General features: G+C 39.0%; 1 protein-coding gene across 1 annotated transcript; it reads left to right on the top strand.

Annotated features, from left to right (window-relative positions):
• Positions 1–7,258: 7,258 nt before the first annotated feature.
• Positions 7,259–11,400, top strand: LOC128741767 (DNA-binding protein K10-like). Its single transcript, XM_053837791.1, has 2 exons — positions 7,259–8,472; positions 9,311–11,400. Exons 1-2 carry the CDS (start codon positions 7,453–7,455, stop codon positions 9,491–9,493), a joined length of 1,203 nt encoding a protein of 400 aa, XP_053693766.1. The 5' UTR covers positions 7,259–7,452; the 3' UTR covers positions 9,494–11,400.
• The last annotated feature ends 201 nt before the right edge of the window (positions 11,401–11,601 follow it).

The raw sequence follows: 11,601 nt of genomic DNA, 5'->3' as shown, positions 1-11,601 counted from the left end.
CGCACTCCCAGTTCACATTGGAAGCGCACCTTGGAGGTGTTACAGTTAAAAAAGCAAAATAAGTTCACTGAGTGCAGGACAAGCCTGTATGCCAATTCTAAACATCCATACAATCCACAGAGAATCAGGCCAAGTGGGTAAATCGAAAAGAAAGGAAAAGTCTTGAAGCTATATATTTTGGTACTCCAATTTCTTTAATTCAACTTTTGGTCGGAGCGAACTTTAACCTGTGTCCAAATTGTTACCTCATAAAAAACGTAAGCATGGCCTAAGAATGTAGTTTTTCGATTAAAATGCATAATTCTTGCTACTGATATACTTTTTATACACGACTTAAATATATATGTAATAATATGTATATTTTAGTCGTGCTTTTTATATTACTGTTCCATTTATGAGCATCTTAGGCAGTGAAATGGGGAAGGCAACTAGGAAAAAGCGCCCAATATAACTCAAGCCGTCCCAAGCCCCTACCTAGCGACTCCACGTGGCCATACCTGGAAATCCTCCAATTTGTATAAATGAGTAGCCAAGCTATAGGAGATGCGCGGTCGTGTGGTTTTCAATTCCTGATCTTACAATTGTAGTTTTAGTCAAAAATTGATCAATTGATTTCAAGGAATTGAATGGAATTAAGTATTATTTCTGATTTTATTTGATTCCCTGGAATTCTCTCTGTGGTACATGCTGCGCGGTTGGCCTGGGCGTTAACAAGAAAAATTATTGATTGAAGTAATTGTCATTTTCCAGGATACTTTCAAGAATTGGCCGCGTTAGTATGAGATTTTTAGATTAGATTATTCTATAAAGTTCCATTTTTGAGCATCTTGATAGAATCTTGACCTTGCTCTAAGCCTTATATCAAAAATGCGTAAAATATTTATGTGTAGCAATGGTATTTCTTTGCAATCCACATGCTGATAAAGTATTGGCCCATTGTGATATGCCGTCACCACTCGGTATTGATGACGTTGTAGTTGTACTGTGTTGCTGCATCGTACGACAATCGGCAACCGGCATTCTCAGGAACGAACGACCGAGACCGACAACTCATCTCATGGCGTAATGCTTTGCTTGCTTGCACCAATTTCGTCTCCCCTATAATCATCTATTGCATCGTATGCTGAATAAGGCCTTCATTATCGAACTCACTCGCGATTGGTTGTTTGACTGTTTAGCATCATCATCATTGGCGTTCAGGGCAGAGCGTCGAATACTCGAATGCACTACGTGGACGGCGTGAATATCGACAAAATGACGCATAGAATATATTGTGCCAATCAGTTATGAATTGTACTCTTCTGAGAACTTAAAAGTTCTTAGTATTGTTTGAAATTTCAGGTTATTTATAAATATATTAGAATTTTTCGTATATTTCGGCACATAAAATTTTTTAACATACCTATATCACAGCAGTAAGCTACTGTAATCTCTTAGTAAAGTAAAGGACTAAAGGAAAAAAGTTAGTAAATGAAAAATTCGATGCAGCAAAGAATCTTTTTGTTATTGTGACTTGTGAGCAAAAGACCGGAACAGTAGTAAATTTAGTGATATCACCGAGATACTTCAGTGTGTCAATCTATGTAGGTACATAAAATAAATGACTCACGTTATGAGGTGGACGCTGTGATCTTATTCATCCATAGTCAATGACGTTGTACTATTATAGTAATTGTACGAATTGTAGAATTACTGACCATAATGTATTAATGGTTTTTTTGTGGCACAACACAAGCGTTTCTAAGCGTTTTTTTTCAATATCAAGGAGCAATCGGTAGTGAAAGTTTATTTGCGCATCCTACAGAAATCCACACAACAAGACGGTTGTAGGGTCTCTCCAGCCGGTGCGATTTCTCAGCTTTCACTCAATAAAGTTGATTTTTTCTGTATAGTTAGAGTCGACCATAAGCTATATAGTGACTTACCGAAAATTGGCAAAATATTTCGTTCCGCAGACAAATAAATTCGTTTCGACCACTAAATGATGCACCTCTCTAACCCTACAGATAAATGAAACACTTTGCATTCAAGTGCTTTACAGGCTTCAGATATGTGATAGCCTAACCGTGGTCCTTAGAAATGGCATGTGTGATCCGCGGACTGATTTGAGGGAATGCTGAAGATGCATCTAGTTTAATCGTGGTAGGTACCAAATGCTTTCATGTATGAATGCCACGGTGAATTTCTGAGAAGCTAGCTGTTGTGGAAATGGCACCGAAACCCAGTGGAAAAGCCGGCCAGAAATCTGTTGACTGTCTGCTGCACAGTCTTTCGGCATCCTTGCTAAACAGTCGGCCCACCGTGGCCTCTCAACTTTTGCCATTCAATATAAAGTAAAGGCACAGTAAAGCTGCGAATTCATAGTTATACTGGTCTTTGAAAATTTCGTACAGACAGTTCTTAGTAATTACTTGTTCTAAGTTTAAAAGTAGTCCGAGTAACATTAAGGTCGTAATTGTCAGAGCCAATATTATTTATTTATTTACTATTTGATGGGGCTTTCAACCGTTGATTGGTTCGCCCCAAGCCAGAATTAAATTCACGGCAACAAACATCCATTGGATTATTTTGAGCGAACTGAATACGGTGTAATGGAAGTCTAAAGATATCTGCTCGTCGAGTATGCCTTGGTGCCAGTATGCCATTAAATTGAACTCGACTTAGGAGTTCCGGGCCATCGATGGTACCTCTTAGAACAGTGGTGTCCACGGTATCTCCTCATTAGATCCGCGGGCCGGAATAACTTCTGACATTAATAAATTTAACCTTCAGTTAAAAGTATAGTAAAAACCAATAGTTCCCGTCCACCATCCATCAAATCAGTCCGCGGGCTGCAAGGACGATATTCAATTCGGATTGCAGTCTGGCCATTACTGTCCTAGAAGATCAAAGATGTACAGTCGTTGCAGCAAAGCTCGCCTATTCGCCAACGTATAGACTTATTAAAGCGCATCAATATTTGTAAGGAGGCAGTCGAACTGGATCATCCCAGGGCAGCAGTCGTTGGATTCGTTCGATCCGGTTGATATGATGGAAAGTGTGGTAGGGTGCTCATACAAGCGCCAAATACTCAAGGATGCTGCGTTCAACCGTACAGTAGAGAGACTTTAGGCCATAAAAATCGGTAAACTGCTACGTATTTCTTTTTATAAAGCCCAGTATCCTGTAGCAGTAGTAGCTGTAAAGAAATAGATACTGAACGTATGCAATATGTAGCTGAAACACGAATGTTTATGGATAATGGGTACATACCCAGGTAACCAATAAGCAATTCCAATGCAAGTTAATTGCAAGAAAATAAGCATTTAAGTTGCCTCAAATGCTACTTAAATGCTATTTTGACAAAATATGCGGCTACTTTACTGCTAGCTCTCTTATAGTGCTGACAATGCTTATTTGCAGCTTGTTACCGACAAGAAGATTTTAAATAGAATTGTGGATGCCAATTTAGAACAGTTCTGCAGTCAAAAGGCTGATAAACAGCAACCTGCAGTTTAAAACGCCATCAGGGATGCTAATAAACGATTGATTTACTTATACTAATGCTTATTGGTTACCTGAGTAATACTAAGATTCTTTCTTTAAGGATAGCAATACAAGTTGGGGTGATAACGCATGCATTAAAAATTGAACAAATTATGGCGATGAAACAAACTACAAAAGATAAATCAAAGGAATAAATTTTCCTCAAATGCTACTTCTATTTATTAAGGCTTCTACAACAAATGCTTCGCAGGCCTGCGTGTTGGCCCTACAGTTAGCCGAAACCTTAGTCATGGCCGTTGAAACGATGGATGTCGGCGGTATTTTGGATCAGCTCTTTCGTGGTGTCCGCGACCAGCTGCTTCTCCGTTTTGGCCACGAAATAATTCGAGGCCATCCATTTGAGGTTCGCCCAAAAATGTTCTATTGTTTGCAGCTGGGGGACAATAGGAGGGTTGGCGATATTTAGTACAACGATTATCTTTAGCCGGTCCTGCTCCTCCTGTGATCTTTTGGCATAATGAGCCGAGGCCAGAGCGTCCAAAAGACCTCATCTTCCAGCAAGTCGTTAATGCTGTATATCTCTCCATTGACCGCAAAGGGTATGAAACGGGGAAGGCAAATGAGGAGCGTCCAATATAGCTCTAGCCATCCCAAGCCCCTACCTAGCGCCTCCACGTGGCCATACCTGGTAATGCTCTATTGAGTAGCCAAGCTAGGAGGTGCGTTGCTGGGTGGTTCCCGGCTGCCTGGTTTTAAAACCGCGTTTTTGGGCAGACGGCGGAGCCACACGGTCTAGCTAATAGGTAAGCCTAATAAGTTATTTTAATTATTTTTTTCGTTTTAGCTTATGAAGCATCTCCTGCTATATAGTAAAAACTGGCCAAAACGAGTTTTAATACTGCACATGGATACCAGAATGAAAGATTAAATTAACTATTAGAAGCATTTATGGAACCCAAAGGACGCTACTCTATTCCATACGAAGGATTGCTGATGAGATTGTTCTATTTTTACCATTTATACCACATTTCATCTTAATATCATATTATTAACAGTATTATTATTGATATCATAAATGTGGAAGGCTGGATGACGGAGTGGATTGCCAACCTGAATCCTTAAGGTCTGAAGCAAATATGGCACTTCTCAATTCAAAACAAACAAATCATCACGTGGGTTAAAGTTGGTATAGCGAAATTGATTATTACATGGAAGGATCCTAATGCTGGAAGGCGACTCTTATAACCCCGGAATGCGCACAAGTGCCTCTGCTTGTGGGTCCGCCCAATCCCTTTTGGCCCTTCTGTAACAACATTAGTGTGAAATTCATTTGATAATCAAATTTGGATCTACTGTAATTCTACCCACATACATTGGCAAGTCCTTGAAATGATGGTGGCTTTCCCCTACTACTACTACTACTACTATATCTCTCCATTGACCGCAAACCCCGAAGGAAAGAACAGTGGCTTGGACATTCCCTTCTCACTGCTCGTTACAGTTACAGTTACAGAACGACCTTTGTTGGGAACTTGTTGTGGGAAATATATTTGACGTCATTGCTCCGAAGTAACCAGTAAGCACTAAACACTAGTCCTTGGACAACATTGTATAAGCATACAGAACTATGATTAAAAGCGTATTTTTCTTTATATACTTCTATAGAACTCACATAATGCTAAAAAGCCGAAATAGCGGGTTGTTAAAATGCTACGCCACAAGCATCCCGCATAGTCAAATACCATACCCCAACGATTTTCCGTATAGTTTTCTACCCGCATAGTCAAATACCATACGCCAACGATTTTCCGTATAGTTTTCTAACCATTTGCTGTATAATCATATAACCATATGCAGACTATACCCAGCAATGGTTTTACCTATGTGCCAAATGGTAAACTGAGAAATAACCATTGCATGAACTAGTCGTTAGGTTTGGTTACCATACAAAAATGCTGATTTTCGCGAACAATTTTTTGGCGATACCATACTTGGTATGGTGGACATATAGTCAGTGAAATTGTACTAAAACTGTTTCATATATAGTATTATTATGGTTTTTCGGAAACAAACGATTCACATTGAATGATAGGGACAATGATAATTATATGGTCTCTAATGGTGTATGTAACATTGCACTAATGGTTCTAATATGGTTACTGGATTGTACCGGGAATCGTTGGTGTATTATATTTAATGATCTAAATATTGTTTTGTAATTAAATGATTCATTTATTTTCTCATGAATAGTACAAACAAAAGTTTTATTTGTGTGGATGCCGGACAACATGCGGCAACCGGCAATATGTGTTCGCTTCACCAAATAAATTCACGAATAAAGTCCCAACGGGAGATGGCTCGACAAGATTGAAGCGGTCCGCAGTAGGTGTCGAAACACCCAGGCGATTGGCGACGAGTAGCTCGGGACCGAGGTCAGGAAGTGGGGACGAGTTCCTGATGCGGCATAAACCTGCACGGATCTAGGCCATGAAGCAGAAAAAGTAGCCAAATTACCTCTTCGTGTATACACATTTTTTGTGAAGCGATGTGTACTCTGGCCTAGACTCTGCGTCTTTTAGAAAATACCTGTAATAAAAAAAGAAAAACTACATATGATATGAATTTAAAATGAAAACATATTCATTATGTTTTACCTGCACTTTTTCATATAATTTAACGAGGAGTTGGGGACGCACAACATCTCGCTTCAAAATTGTATAACAAAATGGCTGTTTTGCATTTAATGCACTATACCACAAATAGTAACTATAGAAAGCATAGTCAGCATTTCGTTCTTAAGGCCCCCATACACGTACGTACATGTTGGCCGAAAATGTTGGTGAATTCATGTTCGTCCAACACGCTCGCTTGTGTGTGAGTGCCACGAACTAAACTGGCAGAAGAAAATGTTCGGCTCGGCGCTCGGTCGGAATGAACCTCCAACATTTTGTTCATTTCCAACCCAACATATGCGTACGTGTATGGGGGCCTTTACTATTTATTTAGTACTAACTATATACAATATCGTACCTGAATGGTTTAAAATCCACGACTTCGAATACAGTGGACCCCCGTTCGTTTGAACGATTCCTCATGCAAACTAACGGGGTTCGTTTTTAATTTGAACAACTAGCAACTCTAAATATGCTGAAACTTGTATGAACTGGCCGCCCTGCTCTTTATTATTGTTTTGGTGGTTTGATTTAGTCTCGTTTAGTTGGTAGATGCAAGCAGCAAATATGTTATTCTCCGATCGGATTTCTATCGTAATCGTTGGGAAACGAAATGTGAAACTGATTAAACTAGGATTAAACACGCTAGATCAGTACAAACAAATCGTGTTTATGTGCACTGTCTGCGAAGGCAAATGATGCCATGTTGAGAATGACATTTGAACCATTTTTAATTTGCACATCGTACAAACCAGCGGGGTTCAAATTAAAAAGTATTCAGATTAAAAACGGTCAAACGAACGGGGGTCCACGGTAGTAGCAACTAATATGAAACTATATCACGAACAATCACTATTGGTCATATAGTACATTTATAATACTTACCGTTTTACCAATAGTTTTTGATTATGCGGGATGTTTTTGCTGAAATTGTTATACTTGGGAGATCTTCTCATGCACGTAAAAATTATACTTTATACCTTTGCCGTCTTTTATGTGAATTTCACATTTTGTTACATACTTTTCTACTAGAGTGTATCTGTCAACTTTTAGAACAACGCAGCAGTCAAAAAGCGAAGAGCGAAAGCAGAAGCAGAAGTACAGCAAAAGTCAGAAGTGAAAATCCACAATCTTTTTACGCACTTCTCATTAAAAGAAGGATTTTTTTTGTTTGTTGTATAATTAATTTCAAATTTACGAAAGTTCGAGCGGGGTAGTGAGTTAAGGCTTCGTGCTCGCACGCGGTAAGATTGCATGACAGAGTTTTACAGTACACAGTGAAAATCCGTACAAAATGGTCGCCACCAAAGCAACCCAGAAACGTCGCGGTGGTTTTAACGGGGTTTCGAATAGGCCACGCTTTAAAACAGGAGGAGGACCGAAATCTATGAATCCTCGTAACATAGGAGCAATGTTCAACGTGAACCAGCTAGGGGACAATCCAGGGTTTGTAGATTTTAACGATGACGTACAAATTCCAGCAGCGCCTGCTCCTCAAGTTTCTAGTTCTGCTTCGCCCGCCAATGCCGACACAACAGTTGCTGCTACAACTTCTCAAGGTGCCAGAACAACGACAAACAGAAAAGGAAACCCAAATCAGAAACGATCGAACATGCGAAATGGAAATAATATGCGCCGGATGCCACCGGGAATGAGCGGTTCTTGGGGTCCTCCTATTCCACCCATACCTCCTATGTATCCAATGGGTGGTGGACGAAGAAATGGGCCATTCCCGCCACCACTACCTCCGCCACACTTCCGAGTTCCACCGATGGGTATGCGTGGAATGAGAGGCGGCCCTATGATGCCACCACCGCCTCCAAATGGACGTTTCGGAGGTCCTTCAATGGGCCCAGGTCCAGTTTCTCTGATGCAACGACCCATACCGCCAATGCCTCCAATGCGAGGCCCAATAATGAATCCAATGGGACGCATCATGCCGCCACTCCGGAATGGCCCACCTCCCATGCGACGGGTACCGAACGGAAAGATGCCACCCGGTGGCAGAACTGTCAAACCTGGCGGCAAGCTGCCTATACGAGCGAGTGCATCGACCGCAAAAGGTTCAAAATTGCTGCCAAACAAAAAGCCTCGAACCAAGATGCCAGTAAAACCACGAGAGGAGTACCCACTGGATAAACCATGGGTAACGTCGGAAATTAAAGAAGAGCACGAGAAGAAGGTGCAACTGGCCGAACGGTTGAAAGGACACAAGGACGATGCGCTGTTCGCACAGTTCAAGGAACAGCGGGACAAATTTGTCAAAATGTACGACGCAGCGCGTTTGGAGTTCATTGGCAAGCATCCCGAACAGGTAACTTGAATCGCTAGTAGAATGAGCCGGTAACAAAGTGACTTCTGCAATTTTAGCAATTTGCTATTCACATTGTCTTGGGTGATGTTAACGACCGATAAGGAAGGTCACTGTGTGCATGGTTGGGAGCGTGGTAAAAAACACTTAAGAGAAATCCGGATTTTGCAAAGCAAATTACCCGGAATTAACGGGTTAAATCTCTTTTGATTGATTGGTATCAGCAGAAGTTTGAAAATTTATTGCTTCTGTGCTCAAGATTGTGCCGTTATCTAATGATTCAAAGGGCAAAAAAAAGATATCTGTCTGTTCTGCGTTTTTTGTGACAAACGAATCCAGAACTTCGTTTTTTGCAATTCTTGGTTTTAATTAATTGGTTGGCTTTAGTGGTTAGTCTTGAAAGGAGCTCTTCGCTAGCCAGTGTTTATAATCGAAATTAATGCTAAGTAGAATATTTTACATTAGAAGTTATACCGAATTTTCAGGTAATTTTCTTCTAATCTGTAAATAAATTTGTTCAAATTGCAGACATTTGCAAACATGTCGATTTTATTATCCGTATGCTAAAATTGCAGTGGTTGCTGGAAGCTCATTCAAACTAATAACATGCTCTTGTTTTGTGTACTTGTTTTAATTATGTTTCGATCGATACTCTACGAAAGTCTGTACATTTAGTGTTGCTTTGTTATTACTCGCATTTTGCATTCTCAAAGTTAGTATGATTAATGGCCTCGGAAAGTAATTTTGTAATGTATTATATTTGGATAAGAATTGCTTTGAAGAAATGAATTCTCTCCGTCAGCTACAGCTTTGCCAATCCTCGTTCTACCTATTTTTGCAGGACGTTGATAAAATCCTGACCGAATCAATGGCAAGCAAAAAAGCCAAAACCGAAAACACAAAATCAAACGATGCAGTTTCTACTGATACTCCTGCCGCCACAGATTCAGCTACTACTACAACGGCTACCACTACCAACGCTACCGCTACCGATGCCGGAAAAACTTCGGCTTCCTCTGCATAAAACTAGTTTGTTTTTTTCTTTATTTTCGCCCGTGGTTTACAGTGCTTAGATCTCGACAATGAATCCGTTGATATCAGTCCACGAGGCACAAGAGGAAGCTCGGATCGCGTATAATAACATATTTTTCCTATAACAGAGTGCTATGAATTCGATTTGTAGTAGAGCGTAACATTTTTTTAAACATTTGAAACTAAACTTCAATTATTAGCATGCTCTCTCGTTCAACTTTGGTCAACATTCTATCAGAAGCATGTGAGCGTAAACCGAGTAACGGATTCAATAAGCAAATAAAAATGAGTTAGTTTAGTAATATGCGCGATTTTAACATGATTTAAAAAAGAAACTATATTATGATGCACAGCCAAAATGGCTCGATGTTTTAAACATTCATAATAATGGAGTAAAATAACTTTTAATAACACAAAATGTATTCAGGGCTAGCAACTTTAGTTCAAGTGAAGACCACTATGTGCTTAGTCCAGTAGTTTCCTTTACTTTATCAGTTTAAATTTCTTGAAAATAATGCTCCATTAAAAAGATTATTTGCTCTTTTTCATAAATAGTAGTATCAAACCAAATTTTATCGACCATATAATTATTACAACGCATATGTAGTGGTATACTGTTTGAATGTAGTTTCTCCTGAATGCAGACAAGGAACTGTAATTAAATTACTAGAATCCAATTGCCTAGAACAACAAACTAGGCATTAATCTCCTAAAACGAGTAAAAGAAGTAGTTCTTTCTGTGAAATAGTATTGTGCTGAATTCGACACAAAATAAATGTTTGAGACGCAACGATTTTAACATTTTGGTATTATAGACAAAATAAAACGTAACGTTTCTATGAACCAGCCATTTTATTTACCTTTATACTCGAGGATAAGTAATTTGTCTCACGGATTCATGCCCGAAGGATTTTGGATCAGCATCATTGACGGTGTAATGTGCACCTTACATCGTTTGTATCATCAAACAGAAATTGAATCCATATCTCACACTTATTCTAGTCCGTTGTAGTGTTCACAGTTACAACATGCATCCGTTCCAATTTTAGTGTGACCAAACAAAAAAAGAATGTTTTACTTTCTGATCTATAATTCTTTGTGCATAAATTCGTTGAATTATTATTAAATTGCTGGTTATTTTACAGAATACTTTCATTTATATAACCTTGAGTGTTTGTAAGCATTTTTACAACTTCATGCATTTTATATCGACAAACTGTTCGCAGTCTCAGGCAACTTAGATTTTATAACATAATCTGTGTGATCCATGCTTTGGTATGCCATTTGCAGCCAAATCGCAAGACCATTCAAATAAACGCCGAAATGAATCATGAAATAACACATGTAGCTGTTTGAAAACCATAAGAATAATACATTCTAACTGTAGAATATAAATAAAATTAAACAACGTAATTTATCCACTTATGTTTGTGTTGTATTCGTAGTAAGTCGATGAACAGTGATTGTTGCTAAAACTCGGCAATTCAGCACAAGTAAAGTAAACAGTAAGAGAGAATTTTCATCATCATTGCATCTCTGGTCCCTTGTACTTCTGTATGCCGTTGGCATATCGATGAGTTGGAGGCACTGTTATCAGTAAAAACTTATTAGATGACATCGAGTGTTGGCCCGGAAGACACTTCCGACCGTGAAGAAATATATCCCTTCCCCTGGGGTAGGCGAAACATGAATCTTTATAACTGAAACACTGAATGTATAGATTAACTGAACAAGAGCATAGACAAGAAACGTAACAATGGATCTTTTAAACGGGCTTATTGACAGCAATTATACACTAAATACGAATGCATTACCCATCTACACTTTGATACCAGCAAAGTGCACAACACATCAAAGATGACAAAGTATCTTAATCGTATGAATAAATAATTTAATAAAGAAAGCAAACATAATGATTTGTATTTATAGTTGAGAAAATCCTTTGTTACAATTATGTCTTAGCAGACTGAAATCTATGTCTGTCATTTGTCTGTTTATTTGAAAAATGCTACCCATAAGTTATACTTAAAAATATGTTTTGGCTTGGTTGCAATTAGTTGCCTTGTTCTCAGAGATGGTCAAATCGATTTTTGTGCTATT

This window comes from Sabethes cyaneus, chromosome 3, assembly GCF_943734655.1.
Source record: "Sabethes cyaneus chromosome 3, idSabCyanKW18_F2, whole genome shotgun sequence".
In the NCBI taxonomy this organism is placed as follows: domain Eukaryota; kingdom Metazoa; phylum Arthropoda; class Insecta; order Diptera; family Culicidae; genus Sabethes; species Sabethes cyaneus.
This window is presented reverse-complemented; position numbering and strand designations above follow the sequence as displayed.

What these genes read in the sequence shown, in the direction of transcription:
- LOC128741767 (XM_053837791.1), top strand. Translation starts at nt 7,453, where the DNA reads ATGGTCGCCACCAAAGCAACCCAGAAACGTCGCGGTGGTTTTAACGGG. An exon ending in TTGGCAAGCATCCCGAACAG is followed by an intron (nt 8,473 to 9,310) that starts GTAACTTGAATC and finishes CTATTTTTGCAG; the next exon opens with GACGTTGATAAAATCCTGAC.